Here is a 20,969-nt window from a genome sequence, read left to right on the forward strand (position 1 = left end):
TCTGAGACCCCCCACGGATGCTCAAGTCCCTTATTTAATCTGTCTTAGTGCGATGGTCTTTAGGACCCAGCGGAACCCTGGACTTTATCTAACATGGCTCAATGCGGTGGACATTAGGACCAAGCGGTGCAGCTCTGAATCCGCAGTGTTTCTGTTCACAAAAATAATCACGATCACGATTGAAAATAAGGTGGAAGTAATAAAGCGATCGGAAAGAGTTGAAACACCATCGGTCATTGGAAAAGCATTAGGCTACAGTCGGTCAATGATCAGAACAACTTTAATGGAGCATGTGAAAGGCCCTGCCCCGATGAAAGCTACAATTATTACTAGGCAACGCAGTGGTTTAATTATTGAAATACGTATGTTTCTTAAGTGTTTTATATGCATAGAAAAGTAAAATATGTGCTATATACTAAGAAAAACCTTTGACTAACTGACGCTAAATGATACCAGATGTACCTGTTCTGACTTCAAATCCAACTTAAAGACGGACTCAGGAATGGAACTCATTCATAAACTGCCTGTACTTTTAAGACATTTCTAGATTACTTATAATACCAATTACAATGTTAATGCTATGTAAATAGTTGCTATACTGTATTGTTTAGGGAATAATGACAAGAAAAAGTAGTCTGTACATGCTCCACCAACGAGTGCTGGAAAGAGAACTTCCGGGTTTTCCCGATCCGTGGTTGGTTGAATCTGCATACGGAATCTGCGGATAAGGAGGGCCGACTGTACCTGCAGATCGGTACAGATCTTAGTTTATCTTGGATCATAATTACAATTAATTAAAATGGACCTGAATGAGATTCAAAACACCACTGAAGTTGCCGAGCTACAGAATTATAGAGTGTTTAAACTGCTTTAAATAAATTGACCTTACCTCAACCAGAAAGCACTTTCTTCATACTTTTTCTGCTGATAAGTTTCTACTCCAAAATTGTAACACAGCAGGGACAAATAACCTGTCTAAACAAAAGCAGGTAACAAATGGTGAAGAATAGTAAATTTTAAAATATGCATCGTGATTTGGAGCAAGCATCTATAAATCAACAATGTGGCTTTCTGCCCTTTAAAATTAATAATAAATGATTTAGAAACTAAATTTGATAATTATTCCATCAGATATATGAAACTAATTTTGCTTCAAAGGTTTCAATGGTACATTTAATGTCAGACAAATGTACACAATATACATCCTGAAATGCTTTTCCCTTCACAACCATCAATAAAAACAGAGGAGTGCCCCAAAGAATGAATCAGAGCTAAATGTTAGAACCCCAAAGTCCGCCCAGATCCCCTCCCTCCCATGCGTAAGCGGCAGCAAGCAATGATTCTCCCTCCCCCCACCGGCAAAAAAAGGATTAGCAGCCACCACCGAGCACTCAAGCATGAAGCAAAAGCAACAGCAAAGACACAAGACTTGCAGTACTCCAAAGACTATGCATTCACCCGGTATACGACATACCACAGGCTCGCTCTCTCTCCCCCCCCTAATAAGGGAGAAAGAGATGTCTACATTTCACAACGTAACTTCATATTGTCATGACTATCATTTGAAATGTTTTCTGAACATTTGTCAAAACTACAGATGAAAATCCACAAGTAGACATTTTATTTATCTTGTCTTTAAATTTAACTTGTTTGGGTGGTGCAGTTCCATTTAGTTAGCTTTGGCTGTACTTGACAACTTTGTTTCTCCTGCATGAGATCTAGAACAATATGCAAGATACAATTTAAAAACTGACATTTTGTTAGTTTCTGTCGTTTCAAAAAAAAATTGCTACGGAGGTTAGAAATCAGGTTAATAACCTGAAACAATGACCTGGGTCAGGTTTATTTTCAGTAGTAGTGTTGTGGAGATCCGTGCACACATGGCCAAACATAGAGTAGAGTTAAAAGATGCTGGCATTTTTGCTGCAATGCTGGACTCAAGCGTTGAGTATAATGGCAAAACACTCATGTGCTGAGGAGTGGGACTGGATCATGGAGACCTAATCGATTGTGATGTGTCCATCTTGTTGTAGAGATACAGAATATATGTCCACATCTTCAACAGCATCCAATGCCTCAAAAATGGGCAGAAGAGCTGGACGCTCTGGTAATAAGTGACAATCAAAGGGTTAGGTTAACAGAGTAAAATAGTTAAGTGAAGAAACAGCCATGAAGTCCAGATAGAAAATGTGCTATCTGCATGAACTGTCAGGAGCAACTAATTCCACAATCCTTTGTACTGAGTCTCTCAGTGCTAATAGTTACAATCCTTCACAATTGGTGAAGTGGAAATTGGAGGAAATACTATGGCAACCAACAGTCCAGTTGCAACAGGATTAAGCTGAATGGAATGGGACAAACTTGGACTGGATTATCAAACCACGGGACATTCCAATGGAGAACAGAGGGAATAACAGAGGGTTTTGAAAACAGGATTTTACACCTTACTGAACGCAGGAAAAGCATGAGAACCCAGAATCACAGGGAGGGCTTAGAAAAAACACTCCAATTCCAATTCTGGCACTCAAAGAACAAAGTAAAACCGCAAGTCTGACCCAGAGAGATCACCTTGCATTTTAATGGGCAGTATGCTGTGCAAGATGCAAGTGTATGTTGTTTTTACAATTAGGATTCTGAATAAAGCTAAGTCTTTGGTCTTGTAACAACACTTATTATGCAGGATTGAAATCAAAACTATTAAATCTGTGTGCAAACTAAATAATGTAATGTTTTTAAAAAAGGCTCTGTATATGAGACAAGAATATAGGAAATACATGTCCCTTGCAAGTTATTTCCACACACTATGATGACAAGATTCATAATTTTGTTATAAAATCAAGTATATGTATGCATTTCTTATAGGTCTGAGAAAATAAACTCAGCAATTAAGCCATATTCTGCAGAAAGAAATTGAGCTACTATTTCAGGTCAAAGGTCCTTCATTACATAGAAACATAGAAAATAGGTGCAGGAGTAGACCATTCGGCCCTTCGAGCCTGCACCTCCATTCAGTATGATCATGGCTGATCATCCAACTCAGAACCCTGTACCTGTTTTCTCTCTATATCCCCTGATCCCTTTAGCCACAAGGGCCATATCTAACTTCCTCTTAAATATAGCCAATGAACCGGCCTCAACTGTTTCCTGTGGCAGAGAATTCCACAGATTCACCACTCTCTGTGTGAAGAAGTTTTTCCTCATCTCGGTCCTAAAAGGCTTCCCCCTTTATCCTTAAACTGTGACCCCTCGTTCTGGACTTCCCCAACATCAGATATTACATATGTTTGGCTTTATGATTTTAGGAATCTAGGCAGAAAGTTAAACAACAGGACTTCCAGGATTGTAATCTCAGGATTACTACCCATGTTATATATCTGTGTGGTGAGAAATTGATACACAGTGCAGTTTAATATGTGGCTGACGAACTACTGCAGGAAGTAGGGTTTCAGTTTTATAGATCATCAGGCTTTCTTTCAGAGCAGGTGGGAAGTGTACAAAAGCAAGATTGGGGAACCAACAGCCTTACTGGGAGGTTTGATAGTGCTTTTCAGTGGGAGGAAGGAGGTTGTTTAAAATAGAATGGCGATAGCAGGGCAACAAAGATGTTATGACAGATAAGACTGAAAAGAAGAACAAGAAGGGACAGGCTAATAAACATAAATACAAGAGATTCTGCAGATGCTGGGAATGCTGGCTAATAAACATAGTAAGTCTGATGGACTAAAATGCACTTATTTCAATGCTAGAAGTATTATGGGTAAGGCCAATGAACTAAAGAGTCTGGATCAGCACATGAAGTTACAATGTTGTTGCCATTACAGTATAGACAGCTGGATGCATGAGGGACAAGACTGACTGCTCAATGTTCCTGAGTTTCATTGTTTAATATGTAATAGAGGAGGAGGTAAAAGAGGTACAGGGGTTGCATTACTGATAAAGGAGACTGTCACAGCAATATCTAGAGAGGAGATAATGGAGGGCTCATCCACAGAGGCAATTTTGATGGAACTCAAGAAATAGCTAGGTACAATTATGCTGATGGGATTACACTGTAGGCCTCCAAACAGCCACTGAAAAATGGAGAAATAAGTATGTAGACATATTATAGAAAGACCCATAAACAATAGGTTTGTCATAATGGGGTCTTTAACTTCCCTGGTATTGACTGGAACTTCCTTAATACCAGAAGTTTAGATGAGACAGGATTTTTTCAGTGCATCCAAGAGGGGCTCTTGAAACAGTACATGGAGAAAATCCAACTAGAGGAGAGAACATATTAGTCCTAGTTCTGGGGAATGAGGCAGGCCAGATTACACACCTGATAGGTATGAACATTTTGGGAATAGTGACCACAGCTCATTATGTTTTAAAATAGTTATGAGTAAGAATAAAATTCGATCTTTAAAAGGATAAAAAAATAAGCAAGAACAAAGACAAGGATGGTAAGAGAGGAATCTTTGATAAACCAAGAAGTCTTAAATTTAGTCAGGAAGAAGAAGGAATCTTACATTAGATTTAGGAAGCTAAAATCATACTGGACCCTTGTGGAATATAAAGATAGCAGGAAAGTGCTCAAGTAACCAATTAAAAAGGCAAAGGGGTCAATGAAATGTCTTTGGAGAGTAAAATTAAGGATAATTCTAATGCAGTTTAATATTAAGAATTAGAGGATATCTAAGGAAAGAAGAGGTCCACCCAGGAATAAAGAAAGAAATTTGTGCTTGGAGTCAGAGCAAGTGACTGAGGTACTAAATGAGTACTTTACATTAGTATAGTGAGAACAGAGTGGGGCATACTAATACTCTGGGACATTCTGAGATGGAGGAGGAGATTATGCTGGACATTCTGAAAAGCATCAGAGTGGGTACGACCCCAAGGCCTGATGGTATTTATACCAGAATATTGAAAGAAGTAAGGAGATTGCTGGGCTTTGACAAGGATCTTTGTGTCCTCATTAGCAACAGGCGAGGTCCTGGAGGACTGGAGAGTAGCAAATGTTGTGTCTTTATTCAAGAAGGGAAATAGGGGTAATCTAGGTGACTATGGGCCATTAAGCCTCATATTAATGGTAGGGAAGCTACTGGAGGGGACACCGAGGGACAGGATTTATGCATATTTGAAAAGATATGGCCTGCTTAGCAACAGTCAGCAGGCTTTATATGGGGCAGGTCATGCCTTACAAACTTGAGTGAATTTTTTTTAAGGTGACAAAGGTGCTTGATGAGGTTAAGACATTTGATAAGGTTCCTCATGGTAGGTTGATTCAGAAGATAAAAATGCATGAGATCTGGAGTGAACTGCAAGCTTGGTTTCAGAACTTGCATAGAAAACAGAGATTAAGTGTGAAAGCTTGAAGACCATGACCAGGATTGGTGTTAAAACCACTGTATACATACAGTAGATATTGGATGAAAACATTTTAGATGGTGAGGGTAGCACAAAGATTGGTGGAGTTATGCAGACTGCAAATGACTATCAAAGGATACAGTCAATATCAGTTAAAGATATGAAAGGAGAAGTTGCTGCTGGAATTTAATATAGGCAAGTGTGAGGTGGGAGATCAAATGAAAGGAGAAAGTATACAGTTAATGGGAGGTCCCTTAATTGCATTAAGCTACAATGGGATCTTAGGGTCCAGGTCTATTGTTCACTGAAAGTGGCTATGCAACTAGGTAAGATGGTAAGGAAGATACAGTATATGGAACACTTGCTTTTACTGGTGGGGGTGTTGAGTATAAGAATAAAGAAGCTTCAGTCACTCCACACTCTATGGTTTTAGAAAGGATTTGGAGATTGTGGAAAAGGTGTAGGAGCTTTCCAAATGAAACTGGTAGAAGAAGGTGCCTGGATTTGAGGTTACGGGCCATAAGGACAGGTTGGGAAAACCTGGGTTGTTCACCTTAGTGTCTGAGCCTCATGGGAGACCTAAAAGAGGTTTTTAAAATTATGAGCAGCATAGATAAGGTAGACCGTCAGAACCTTTACTCCATGGTAGAAATGTCAAACACCAGAGGACATACTTTTATGATCAGAGTGATGTGAGGGGCACTATTTCTTATGCAGATAGTGATAGGTGCCTAGAATGGGTTACCAGTCCTCCAAGCAGGCAGTTTGGTGGTGTTTAAGAGGCTTCTAAACAGATACATGAATATGAAGAGAATGGAGAGAAATGCAGGAAGAAGACATTTAGCATAAATAAGCATCAAGATTGCCACAAAATCGTGGGTTGAATTACCTGTGCAGTGGCATACTGTTCTATGTTCTATTACGTTAGTTATACTGATGACTCAACTCTGAATCAAATATGACAACCCAAGGATGAGTTAAAATCAATATCCAATGCATACTCCATTTCACCATGGCCACAATCTGCATTTTTCAGTAACCATAATTATTATATACATATAAATTGCACTAACAAACCTCTTTAGGCATTCTGAACAGCATATCTTTACAGCGCTGGATATAAGTTACTGCATTCTTATGTTCACACTGAATCATAGCCTAATGATAAAGAAGGAAAAGTCAATAGAATCTATAAATCAAAATAGAACACTGATTTGCATGACACGATTTACAGATTCACCATATTAAAGTCAAGATTCTTCCTCCTTAAGCAGAAATCATTCAGCACTAAGAGAGCCAGTGAACTGAGAAGATCAGTGCAACTGAATTATGAATTATAATTCAATGTACTGTATATTCCAGAGTATAAGCCGACCCGGAGTAGAAACCGATCCCCCATTTTCAAGGTTAAAAAAGTGACTTTTTCATGTTACCTTTGTATAAGCCGACCCTTTTTGTAGAGGTTTTTGACTTAACCAGCTAAGATCACAAGATCTCACATGGTGGTACTCAGTTTTGCCAGATCTGGAACCAGGAAATTTTGTGAACCAGTACCTGCTAAGAAAACAGGCCTACAGTGTTATCAGCGAATTCTTAATAAATAAATCAGGGAGGGAAATTTTGGATTAGGTTTCCAATGGAAAGGAACCCTCTAAAATGTAACCCCCATGAAACCATTTAGCGCCCATCACAATCTCGTTAAAACATAACATGAGGTGGCGGGATCAGTATGTGTACTCAGTATTGAGTTTGCGACCACCATGTACAAAAGATTAAAACAAATGCAATATGATGCTGGCTTCAAGCTGTAAGTTGTTGATTTTGCTAAAGGAACGAATAATTCTGCAGCTGCTAAGAAGTTTAGTGTAAATGAGAGAGAGTGAGAGAGTGGAGAAAGGCAGAGGACACGCTGAGGGAAATGCCAAAGACAAAATGTGCAAATTGCGGGAAAACATGCCAGTGACCAGAACTGGAAGAAAAAGTTTTAGTGGGTGAATCACCAGCGATCGTCTGGATACATGGTTAATAGAGAAATGATTCGAGTGCAAGCGTTGAAATGGGCTGAAAAACACCGTGAGGTCAGTGAAAATTTAAAAGCTACGCGAAGTTGGTGCAGCCGATTTATGAATAGACGTGATCTTGTGTTGAGACAAAAAAACAAAGATTGCTCAGAAAATTCCTGCGGGGTGTTGTTTATGTTCAAGAACGCTACTGGATGGACGAAGCGAGTTGCTTGAAGTGGGTTAAAGAGGTGTGGCGTCGAGGTCCGAAGGTGTCAGGAAGGAAAAGTCACTACTTGTCTGGGACATATTCAAAGCACACTTGTCAGGTGAGACAAAAGCAGCACTGAAAGCTGAAAATATGGACACTGCAGTCATCCCCAGTGGTTTGATGTCCGTGTTCCTGCCACTAGATGTGAGCTTAAACAAAGCAAAGAATTTATGCATCGACAGTGGAACCAATTTGACTCAAAAACAGCCAATAAATACGAGCTGTCTTCCATGTATTCGTTTTTCCAAAGTTGGCACCCTCTGTATAAGCCGACCCCCTAATTTTAGGACCAAAATTTAGGGCCAAATTCTTGGCTTATACACCAGAATTTACAGTAAGTAGTATCTTTAGTGAAACAAAATAATTTTATTTCTTTCATTCCAGAGGTGGTAAGTTTCTTGGATATTAATTGAGCTAACTCTGTATATTTCATCCATCTTCCTTCTATAGTTACAATTAAACTACTCTATAAACTAGTGGTATATACTCAGTGACCATTTTATTTGGTAAATAAGTAGAACTGGTGTGGCCTTCTGCTGCTGTAGCCTATTCCCTTCAAGGTTCAATGTACTATGCATTCAAAGTTGCCCTTCTGCACACCACTGTTATAACACATGGTTATTTGAGTTACTGTCACCTTCCAATCAGCTTGAAACAGTCTGGCCATTCTTCTCTACCTCTTTCATTAACGAGATGTTTTCACCCACAGAACTGATGTTTACTGGATACTTTTAGTTTATCACACTCTGTAAACTCTAGAGACTGTTGTGCATAAAAATCCCAGGAGATCAGCAGTTTCTGAGATACTCAAACCACCCATCTGGTACCAATGGTGATTCAATAGTCGAAGTTACTTAGATCACATTTCTTCCTCATTCTGATGTTTGGTCTGAACAATTGAACCTCTTGACTTTCATGCTCTTATGCACTGAGTTGCTGCCAACTGACATTTACATTAACAAGCTGGTGTACCTAATAGAGTGGCCACTGAGTGCATCTCTCCACATGTTAGAAGTCATGCACAAGGTTGGGATTCCATGCAACATTAGTCATCTTTTCTCCTATTATTTAGTCGTTTTATTAAAGACAACTTTCATCTCACTACTGTAACAAACTGGGGTGATACGATAGAATCTGTTACAGAAACCCACCAAAAAAGACAGAAACTCAGAAAGATACCTTAGTTTTCTCCAAGGTTGGCAAGAGTATTATTAATAGGTGCACGTGGAAGAGTATTATTAATATGTGCATCAATGGGTTTAAATGCATTTGGATGTTGACTAACAAGCACTTTGATTAAAAATGGGTACAAGGCCTCTTTATAAAATTAAGAGCTCAGAAATTTCAAAGATACACAGCTTTAGTTTTTACTTGTTGTTACTGTTATTATGCTTCTAAGACTGTGCCAAATTCAGACATTCACATATTTTGTCTTAAGCTTTCTTTATTGGCTAAAGTTTTGGCACCTACAAGATGACATGAAAAGGAAAATTCTCTACGCTCTCTTGTTCAGCCTAAAATCTGTGTACCTCTCTGGCAGGTGCTACAAGTGAAGGATCCACTATGACCCAATTGCTGCTTGAGCAGGTGTACTTTTTCACCACAATGTGAAACAATTGTTACGGTAATTGTTATGCAGAATATTCACCAAAAGCATTGTTAGGGTTATCATGTCACATTTTACAAGTGTTTATACGAAAACAGGATGATCAGAAATCATTGTTGTTAGTTTGACATACTTGTCAAGAAGCTACCAATGTTTCCAGTATATCACCTGGAAATAATTTTTATAAAACCAAAATTTTCAACTGGAAATAATGACATATTATATAAATTGTTAACTCTTCTAATCTTAATTTAGTGTCTCAAGATTTTGACATACTGATTCTGCCTGATAGGAATGCACTTTGAAAAGGTCCTTTTCCACATCATTCTTAAGAACATTTACATCTGAAATGCCATCAGATCCAGCTATTAGTTTCGCATATAACTTTTCCGAACTCTGTGGAGATCATACAGACAGAAGGGAAAAAAAAGATGCACGTTGTTATTAACTTTCTTAATGCACAAGTAATAGAAAGTTTTTTTAAATACTCACGTTATTGAATCTGCGAGAAAATCCCTAACCATAGATATATATTTTTATTATGATTTATTTTTCATACAGCAAGCTTGAAAATCATTTCTGGCAGTTATTCTAATCACTAGCCAACTCTAAAATCAATCAACATCAAAATAATAGTAGTCAGGATCAAAGTAAATGAACTTTGAAATTTGAGGCAACAATGTAATTTGCTTGTCAGCACTAACTAAAAAGAAACTTTGTACATCAGCAGCAGATTGCAGTGAGATGCAAATCTCAGTGCAGCCTCCCTCAGTAAGTGGCCAAATAACCAGAGCTAAGAGCACAGAATAACCATACCATTCAACTTTATGCATCAGGAGCTCTGAAGAGGACTGATTTCACATTTCAATCTGCTGTTATTATATCACGAATCAGGTCAACAATGCCCTGTTTGCCAGTGCTAAAAGTAAAACACCTTTATTTTTCCAGATAAAATGGCCTACTCTCTTGTAGAATTAGATTGCCATCTAGAGCAAAGTTAAGAGAACTTCAGATATAAAAAGCCATGAAGAAATAACATGGGCATGAGAAAAGGATTGCAAAAGTGTTGTCTCATGGAATAAAGCAAAGGAGGTTTGAAACAAGGAAGGCACAGGTGGTGGGCATGTCCCCCCCCATTTTCTTTTCCCTTATTACTTTGGCTCTGAATGGCTGAATGTGGGTGAGGGACAGCTGTAACACTTACAACAGTTGCAGAGATAAGTGTATGGAGGGATATCTTGTCAGGAAATGACTAGACACCCAGTGTGGCCTCCTCTACATCAGTGAGACCTAATACAGACTGAGGGATCACTTCGTCAGGCACCTTTGCCCCATTCGCTGCAACAGCCAGGATCTCCCAGTGCCATCCATTTTATTTCTACTTAACATTCCCACATTGACATGAACACATCTAATGTCACTTTGCAGCCAGATGCAAATTGGAGGAGTAACACTTCAGATGGTCTCCATCCTGATGACATCAACATTAATTTCTCTAACTTCTGGTAACCACTCCCTCACATCACCTCTCATTCCGTTACCCTGCTGTCTCTTTACTCCTTTATTTTCCCTTCCCCTGCCCTCTCACCTAGATTCACCTATCGCCCACCAGCTTGTGCTCCTCCTCCTCCTCCCTCCACCCTTTTATTCTGGCTTCTGTCCAATTTCTTTCGAGTCATGAAGAAGGGTCATGCACCAAAACATCTCCCTCCATAGATGCTGTCTGACCTGCTGAATTCAAAGAGAAGAAGGTTCTCAGCCCAAAATGTAATCTATTTGCTCTTTGTCATAGATGCTGCCTGGCCTGCTGAGTACTACCAGGATTTTGTGTGTGTTGTTTTATGACAAGTATTATTTGTGGAAGGAGAACCTATGTTATTACTTCAAGTTGATGACCTTTTATCAGAACACATGCTAAATATTTCCAAAATTCTGCTTTTAAACCCCACAATTATGTGTGGAAACTTTCATATAGTAAGTCAAACATAAATAAAACATCTCTGTAACTGCACTTGTTGATCTTCCTGTTTTACACGCTTCCAGATTTGTTTCTTAAGCAGCAATTAAAATAATTGTGTCACCTGGACAACCCTGATTCCCACTTCCAACTCCCTTTCAAGGAGAATTTTTTTTTCTTCTCCTCTTTATCTTGCTACAAATGTTGTTTTCTCACTTTTCAGGTTTTGATAAAAAGTTAATGATCTGAAACTTTAGTTCTGTTTCTCTTTTCACTATCTGACCTGTTAACTATCACCAGCATTTTTGTTTGTATTTCACATTTCTAGCATTTCATAATTTTTTTTCCTTTCCAATTATTGGAACACCTGCCTCCCGGGAGCAGGATGATTGACTACTATTCCTCCTCAACTCCCTCACTATACTCCCTCTATTAAAACTAAGACAGATTTGGCTCAGATTTTGATATCCCACCTAACCCAATCCCTGTAAAGCTTGCTAACTCATGATCAACCAAGGACCAATTTAATCATTGGCCTTTATTACAATGTAGGGCTCTCCTTCCAACAGCATTTTGCGGCATCATCCCTTCTGTCCCACTCTGCAACTCCCACCAAAGGACCCCAAACCAGACTACTGAACTCGCATGGGTCCCAATATGACTTACTAATTGTCAACTACGTGGAACTGTCTATGTTCCAAGCCTACACTGGTGTATCATCCTGCACTTTTCCTATGCTACATCAACAACTTCATTTGGTGCTGCTTCCTGCACCCATGCTGAACTCGTTGACTTCATCCACTTTGCCTCCAATTTCCACCCTGCCCTCAAATTTCCAACACCTCCCTCCAAAACAAAACAAAAGAGATGGTTGTTGACTTCAGAAGGGCACGGAGCGACCACTCTCCACTGAACATCGACGCCTCCTCAGTAGAGATCATTCAGAGCACCAAATTTCTTGGTGTTCACCTGGCGGAGAATCTCACTTGGTCCCTCAACACCATCTCCATAGAAAAGAAAGCCCAGCAGCATCTCTACTTTCTGTCAAGGCTGAGGAAAGTCCATCTCCCACCCCCCATCCTCACCACATACTACAGGAGTTGTATTGAGAGCATCCTGAGCAGCTGCATCACTACCTAGTTCAGAAATTGCACCATCTCGGATCGCAAAACCCTGCAGTGGATGGTGAGGTCAGCTGAGAAGATCACTGGTGTCTCTCTTCCCGCCATTACGGACATTTACACTACACACTGCATCCGCAAAGCAAACAGCATTATGAAGGAGCCCACGCACCCCTCATACAAACTCTTCTCCCTCCTGCCGTCTGGGAAAAGGCACCAAAGCATTCGGACTTGGTATGTCACCAAAGACACTTGTAAATTTCTACCGATGTAACATGGAGGGGATTCTATCTGGTTGCATCACCGTTTGGTACAGAGGGGCCATTGCACAGGATCGAGAAAAGCTGCAGAAGGTTGTAAAGTCAGCCAGCCAGCTCCACCATAGGCACCAGGCTACCCGCGTCAAGGACACCTTGAAAAGACGATGCCTCAATAAGGCAGCATCCATCATTAAGGACCTCCATCAACCAGGACATTTACTCTTCTCATTGGTGCCATCAAGGAGGAGGTACAGGAGTCTGAAGACATACACTCAATGTTTTAGGAACAGCTTCTCCCCCTCCATCATCAGATTTCTCAATGGACAATGAATCCATGATGATTACCTTATTAATATTTTTCCTCTCCTTTTGAATTACTTATTTATCTATTTTATTAAATTAGGTTGATGACTAGTGGAGTGCCGCAGGAATCTGTCCTGGGACCACTGCTATTTGTGATTTTTATAAATGACCTGGATGCAGAGGTGGAAGAGAAGGATGGGTGAGTAAGTTTGCGGATGACATGAAGATTGGAGGAGTTGTGGATGGAGCTGTAGGTTGTCGAAGGTTACAAGAGGATATAGACAGGATGCACAGTTGGGCAGAAAAATGGCAGATGGAGTTCAATCCGGACAAGTGTGAGGTGATGCATTTTGGAAGGACAAACCAGAAGACTCTGTACAGGATTAATGGTCAGTTACTTAAGAGTGTGGATGAACAAAGGGACCTTAGGGTTCAAATCCATACATCCCTCAAGGTCACTGCACAGGTTGATAGGGTAGTTAAGAAGGCCTATGGGATGCTAGGCTTCATTAACAGGGGGATTGAGTTCAAGAGTAGAGAGGTCATGTTGCAACTCTACAAATCTTTAGTGAGACTGCACTTAGAGTATTGTGTTCAATTCTGGTCACCTCATTATAGGAAGGATGTGGAAGCTATGGAGAGAGTGCAGAGGAGATTTACCAGGATGTTGCCTGGTTTGGAGAACAAGTCATATGAAGCAAGGTTAGCAGAGCTGGGACTTTTTTCTTTGGAGCGTAGAAGAATGAGAGGGAACTTGATAGAGGTCTATAAGATTATGAGATGCATAGATAGGGTGGATAGTCAGTACCTATTTCCCAGGGCACCAATAGCAAACACCAGAGTGCATATGTACAAAATTAAGGGAGGGAAGTTTAGGGGAGACATCAGGAGTAAGTTTTTTTTTGTTTTTGTTTTTTTTTTAACCACAGAAGGTTGAGAGTGCCTGGAATGACTTGCCAGGGATGGTGGTGGAGGCTAAAACATTAGGGGTATTTAAGAGCCTCTTGGACAGGCACATGGATGAAAGAAAAATGGAGGGTTATGGGGTAGTGTAGGTTTTTTTTAAGGATTATACGGGTCAGCACAACATGGAGGGCTGAAGGGCCTGTACTGTGCTGTAGTGTTCTATGGTTCTATATAATTTTTTGATTATTACACTCTGTAATGTACTGCTGCCTCAAAACAACAAATTACATGACATATGCTATGATATCAAATCTGATTCAAAGATTCAAAGCACATTTATTATCAAAGAATGTATAAATTATGCACCTTGAAATTTGTCTGCTTACAGGCAACTACAAAGCAAGAAACCCGAATAACCCAATTTAAGACTAAAGCCACTGTGCAGAGAAAGAGAGGGGGGGAAAAAAAGATCATGCAAACAATAGAAGCAAACCAACAGCATTTTAAACCAGATTGAGTCCCAGATCAACTCCCAGAGCAGCCAGAGTAGGCCCAAGCAGCAGGGTAAAAACAGAGCAGCTGGACGTTCACAGCCTTGGCACTGCAGAGAAAGGAATGAACATTCACAGGAGAGCAAGCAAGATCAGCCCAAACTTTGCCTCCATTCCCTCAGGGTACACTCAGGCTTCCAGACCACCTGTGTTGGCGTTTAAATTGTCCAAACACCAGGTAGTGCCTCGCTTTGGGACCTGGACCCTGGTGCCACGACACGCTTGGGCTACCTAGCCCAAAACTATTTTCGGTCTCTGCAAATCAGCTCGACACTTGAAGTGATCCAACCTCACACCCGGGTTAGGTGGACAGGCATTGAAATTTTCTGCCTCAACTCCTCTCCAAATCACTCACTCCATCTCCAGCAGCAATACAAACTCAACCTGCGACCCTGACTCGAACTCTCAGTACCCCAGCATGGCTCATCCCCTGGACTAGCCTCACCTCTTCCTGTCTCCTCACCGTCAATGGCGATAGTTCTCCATAATTAGCTTCAGAAAAGATGTTATAAATATTGTTGCTTGAATTTCCAGCATCTGCAGATTTCCTTGTGTCTAAGTTTTAAAGTAGTTAAGGAGAAATTTGAACATACAATGAAACTTAAGGGCTCTAAATTGGGAGAAGACCCTTTCACCATGATGAGACAGGATTTGGCAACAATGGACTGGGAGTAGTTACTTGCAGATAAGTCTACATGTGTCCAGTGGGAGCCACTGAAAACTAAAGCACTAAGTTTAAAGCCAACGTTTTCTTCATGATGAAAGTAAGGCAAACAAATGCCCTTGATGTCAAAGGATATTGAGAATTAGATAAAGGGAGAGGTTGGACACCACTACAGTTACGGGACATTCCCAAGCATGCCAGCTTCCGGGATTTAAATGCTCTAAATCTCCAGAGTATGGATAGCTGGTGTGGCCTCTTTAAGGGCTTAGGACATTCCTGTTAATTGATAATCATGTTTTGGCCACTAAGAATCGAGTATTTAAGGAACACCTGAACATAGGTTCAGTGCTCAATCGTAAGCCTACCAATGATCTCATTTATTGTTTGTTTTTGTGCTTAGTTTCTTGATCCCATTTAAGACCATGTCTCAATACCAGCCTCAGATGCTCCAGAATATGGGTCCAAGCCATCTTCATCAAGGACTCTCGTCACATTACAATTGAGCCAACGTGGACCCAGTAGGGTATCATAGACTATTGTCCGCTGTGACTGTCCAGTGTCGTCAGGGCTGTGATGGTAGCAGTCACTATGCCCAATCCCACGTGTCTGCTACCATCACAGTCCTCCCGACACTGGATGGCTTAGCAGTTCCCCAAGTGGCTGCAGTTTCAGAGTTCACCCAGGGTAAGAACCTGAGGCAGTTGAAGGTTTTTGTGGACTCGTGGGCAATGTGTAAATTTGTGGATTAGAAAACGCCCATCGTTTCAAAATACCACTGCAAGATGAGCCAGTCCTTGCCTGCAAGTTCTTGGACAGCTGACTGCTAGGTTCTGGGCAGATTCAGCAACAGACTGTGGAATTACAGATGAGGAAAGGTCATAGAATACAAGTAGCGATGGTGGAAATTATAGAAGATGATAGTGGATAACAAGAAAAAGGGAAACCCTCTCCTCCTGGCTGGGAGAAAAAGGAGATGAGAGCAGAACTGGGGCAAATAAAAGTCGACACATTTCAGAGCCCTGTTAGCATCATTAGCCTGTAACACTAACGCATTTCTTGCCCCACAGATGCCATCTAATCTATTTAGGATTTCCAACATCTTCTATTTCAGATTTCCAGAAACTGTCTAGCATCATTGATGCTTTTTTCTCCTCTGCAACTACCCTAATTTTTCTTCCTTTATTTACATTCTTCCAGATTCCTTTCTTAGATGACACAGAAAGCATTGTGTCACATAAACAACTTCGGTCTTCACCCACTTAATTATATTGACATCTCTCTCCCAGGACTCCCTCTCTAACTTTCATTTTCCTTTTATTACTTTCTTTCACACAGATGCTAATCTTAGAAAGTACCAAAAGCAGCTGTGTTGTTTACAAGAGATTTCCACCCTGTTGTAGACTTTCCATCCGATGCAGCTCAAACACATTTGTTTCCTCACTGTTTTGATTAGATTATATGCCTCAGGGTTTCTATCACTTTCAATTTTAATGTTGTTTAGGAAACAACATTAAAGGAGACAAGGACTGTTCTATCCAGCTTAAGCTACGAGTTGCAGGTGACACCCTAAAGAGAATGTTTTCTTAACTCCAATCAAAACCATTGATTTCCCTTCCACCTGTCATGCCTAAATTGTTAAGCTTTAGTTTGCAGGGTTGCAGATTCACCCCAAACTATGAAAACAGAAGCATGACAATTTGTTCATTATTTCTACCACAAATAGCAAGAACCATAATAGTTCCTTGGCTGTAACCTGGTACTGCCTCCATGACAGTTAATTCCCCATGACAATACTAGCCACTAAATCAGAACTCCTACTTTTGGAAATTTTAATGGAACACTGTATCTATAGCTAAGCTTACTCTGAAACATCTTTACCAAATGAAAGTAAATTGAAAATTAAAGAAAAACAAGTCATCACATAAGTATAATGTCAACATGGTAAATAATAAGTACAATCCTCTATGTTATTTCAAATCCATATTATGCTACTTCAAAATTATAAACCAAATTACATTTATAGTATAGTATGCTAGTAATTAAATATTTCTATAGATAAAACTATGTATTCAATTAAGGTTATTAAAAAAAGTAAAATACCGTCACAGCTAAGTCCAGAAATCCATTTGCCAGCAGTGGCTTCCTACAGTCTAGCCAGCTTCGCCCAGTTTTTGTGAACATCTGGAATAGAAAGTAATAATTATTCTTTATGTAATCCATCTGTAAGTTAGTCTACTATTGAACTATTTATAAATGCGTGACAGCTAATTTTAAAGGGGGCCTGATATACAAGGAACAGTCCTAAAATGGCATCAATTAACCAAGACCTTTGTGTACGCTTGGATTCCAGTCAGTCAATATGTCTGGGGCTTTTGGATGGGCAGCCAAAGTTCTTGACCTATTGGGAAGAAGTATTAGTGTGCAAATTAAGGTCCTGAGTCTTGCATGTGAAATCATATATATGTATATCATTGTCATTTAAGGGCAACTTCTCTGGCCTGTAAAGAATGATGAAGGCCAAAGAGAGAGGGACATCCAGTTTCAGTGGACCACAAAATAACATATGCCTTGGGCGAAATAAAGAATATGACTCTATTGAGGGAATATGAGCTAGGATTTAAATTAATGAGCAGAACAACCAGGACAATAATCCTTTAATCACAAATTTAGCCTTGCACAAATTGGCATGGCATACACAGATGAAAAGTGTTGAACAGACAGCTCAAAACTGGTGCATAAGAAATAGTTTTCAATTTAGGAGCACTGGCACCAACCTTGAAGAATAGTGGAGTTGGACTATTGTGAGGGTTTTGCTTAAATCAGGCTGAAACAAATGCTCTGTTGAATGAAATAACAAAGGCTACAGGCAGAGCTTTAAGTTAAATAAAGTTCAATAATAAGAGTAAACTTAAAACAGGTAAGTGAAATGAAGAATGTAGCACTATGAAGTTGTGTGCGTAATTACAAGTCACAGGAGTGTAAATCGGTAAATTAGTTTCTTATTGTCAAATGTACCAAGTTACAGTGAAAAATGTCTTGCATATCATTCATACAGTTTACTTCATTACAACAGTGCATTGAGGTAATACAACGTAAAACAATAACAGAGTTCAGAAAAAAGTATTAGAGTTACAGAGAAAGTGTAGTGCAGGTAGACAGTAAGGTGCAGGGTCATAATGAGGTAGACATGCATGGTCAAGAGCCCATTTTATGATATCAGGGAACAATACAATAGTCTTACCAGAGCGAGATAGAAGTTGTGCTTTCAGCCTGGTGGTATGTGCTTTCACACTCTTGTATTTTCTGCCCAATGGGATGGGGAAAGAAGACAGAATATCTGGGATGGGTGGGATATTTAATTATGCTGGCTGCTTTACCAAGGCAGTGAGAAGTACAGATACAGTAAAAGGAGAGGAGGCTAGCTTCTCTAATATGCCAAGCTGTGTCAACAACTCTCTAGTTTCTTGTAGTCATCAGCAGAGCAATTGCCATACCAAGCTGTGACACATCTGAAAAGGATGACATATCTATAAAAATTGGTGACGATCAAAGGAGACGTGACAAATTTCTTGATCCTCCTGAGGAAGTATAAGCTGATGAGCTTTCTTGGCTGTGGCATCAATGAGGTTTCACCAGAACAGGCGATTGGTGACGTCACTTTTAGGAACTTGAAGCTCTTCAAGTTCACCACTGTTGAGGTAAACAAAAGATTGTGCACCAACCCCAAACCTCATCCCTTCCCTTCCTGAAGTCAATGACCAGATCTTTTCTTTTGGTGACATTCAGGGAAAGATTGTTGTCATGACACCATGTTACTAGGCTCTCTATTTCCTTCCTTTACTCTGACTCATAATTATTTGAGATATCATCTACAAACTTGTAGATGGAGTTAGAGAAGAATCTGACCATGCAGTCATTAATGCATAGAGAGTAGAGCAGGGGGCTGATGATGCAACCTTGTGAGGCACAAGCATCGACAATAATCATGGTAATGATGTAACTACCCATCCTTACTGATTGCAGTCTAGGAGAACTGGAAACTCTCATAGGATAAATTGAAAATGGTTGAAGACTGCTACTTGTGTTATTGATAGGCTCTATTAACTATAACTACTATCTCTCTGCCTGCTAATATTAAGGCAACCTTAACAGAAACAGCTATTCAGGAGTCCCCCGTTTTTCGAAAGTTCGCTTTACAACTCGCTGTTAGAAAAGACAGTCATTAGTAACCAGTTTTTGCTAACAGAAGGTGTTTTCACTGTTACGAAAAAAGGCAGCGCATGCACCGAGCAGCCAAGTTCCTCCCCCAGAACTGCATTCTGGCTGGCATTGCTTAAACACGTGCCTGTGAGCATCTGTGCTTTATGTCGATTTATTTTGTGCATCCATTAGCAAGATGAGTTCCAGGTATCAGAAAAGCCTAAAAGAGCACGTAATGGTGTTACACTTAGCATAAAACTAGACATAATTAAGCGTTTTGATCTTGGTGAACAAATTAAGGATATAGTGAGTTTGGCTAAGGGTTTGTGGAAGTTGATGAAGATGATGTTGAAGAGGTTTTGGCATCCCATGACCAAGAACTGAGAGATGAAGAGCTGATGAAGAGGAAAGGATAACAGTTGAAGCCGAAAGCAGTAGCGAACAGCCCGAAAGTGAAGTCGTCCAGGAACTGAACAGGAAGCAATTCAGTAAGATTTTTGCTGCGATTGACAACGCTGCAATGATTGCAGAAAAGTATGACTTTAATTTTGAAAGGGTATGTAGGTTTAGGGCATATTTGCAGGATGGTTTGAGTGCTTACAAAGAAGTGTATGATAGAAAAATGTGCGAGGCTAAGCAGTCAAGCATACTGTCGTTTTTCAAGCCTTCCACATCAGCCACAGCAGACGACAAAACTCAACCTTCGACATCGAGGCAGGCAGACATAGAGGAAGGTGACCTGCCTGCCCTGATGGAAACAGATGACGATGAGATGATACCCTAGTCTCCCATCACCCCAACCTCCAACAACTCAGCCTAACACACCATCATCAGTGTGCTCACTCTCTTCCCGATTCTGGTAAGTGAAACTACACTGGACGTACATTATTTCTACTTTATATCGGCTGTGTATTTTTATGTGTTATTTGGAAGCTTCGTAGCTTAAAGGTTACTGGAAAGAGTGCTTCTGCTGGGAGCACTTGTGCTGTGCATTTCTGCCACGAGCACTTGCACTGTGTGTTTTCACCACGAGTGCTGCCAAGAGCGCTTGCGTGAGATTTTCGCCGCGGTGGATGGTGCTACAATGATTGCAGGAAAGTGTTCCTACATTATACAGGCTGTGTATTTATCAGATCATTCCTGCTTTTACTATATGTTACTGTTATTTTAGGTTTTATGCATTATTGGCATGATTTGGTAGATTATTTATTTGGGTCTGCGAATGCTCACAAATTTTTCCCATATAAATAAATGGTAATTGCTTCTTCACTTTACAACATTCCGGCTTACGAACCATTTCACAGGAATGCTCAACCTTCAAATATTGGGGGAAACATGTACTGGTGACCATAGGGATTACAGATTTAATATTACCATGTGCATAGTGGTACATGAATTAATGATGGTAGCACAATGCCAGTAGCTGAATTATGATCACTCATGACTCTCACTAATGTGACTTTTTAAATGTTTTCAAAAGCTGGGTAAATACTCCCTCTATTGGCTCCCTATCCATCAGCATCCATGGAATACTTCAAATCTTTCAAACAGAAATTTGACTGACCAGACCAAAAGCATGTGGATGGATGCCAAAACCAGGTAGTAATGTGCTGTTATAAGAAGCAAGCTGTGCACACTGAGCCTTACTATTACTTTAATAGGATCAGAGTGAGAAACTATAATGTGTCCTGGAGCACCTCAGTAATTCCTATAAATCTAGTTTAAGTTTCAACACTCTGTAACAGCAGAACAAGGTTAAGAGCAAAATAAACTCTAATACAATG

The 20,969-nt window shown here is 40.1% G+C and overlaps 1 protein-coding gene across 1 annotated transcript in view; it reads right to left on the minus strand.

Annotated features, from left to right (window-relative positions):
- Positions 1 to 20,969, minus strand: part of tex11 (testis expressed 11) — a 127,623-nt gene that overhangs the window by 91,946 nt on the left and 14,708 nt on the right. The window contains exons 5-8 of the mRNA XM_073057561.1: positions 17,086 to 17,166; positions 9,500 to 9,619; positions 6,424 to 6,504; positions 890 to 975 (exon numbers count right to left, since the gene is read on the minus strand). Coding sequence (XP_072913662.1) covers positions 890 to 975; positions 6,424 to 6,504; positions 9,500 to 9,619; positions 17,086 to 17,166 — 368 coding nt within the window. The remainder of the gene's footprint in view (positions 1 to 889; positions 976 to 6,423; positions 6,505 to 9,499; positions 9,620 to 17,085; positions 17,167 to 20,969) is intronic.

This window comes from Hemitrygon akajei, chromosome 10 (assembly GCF_048418815.1).
Source record: "Hemitrygon akajei chromosome 10, sHemAka1.3, whole genome shotgun sequence".
In the NCBI taxonomy this organism is placed as follows: domain Eukaryota; kingdom Metazoa; phylum Chordata; class Chondrichthyes; order Myliobatiformes; family Dasyatidae; genus Hemitrygon; species Hemitrygon akajei.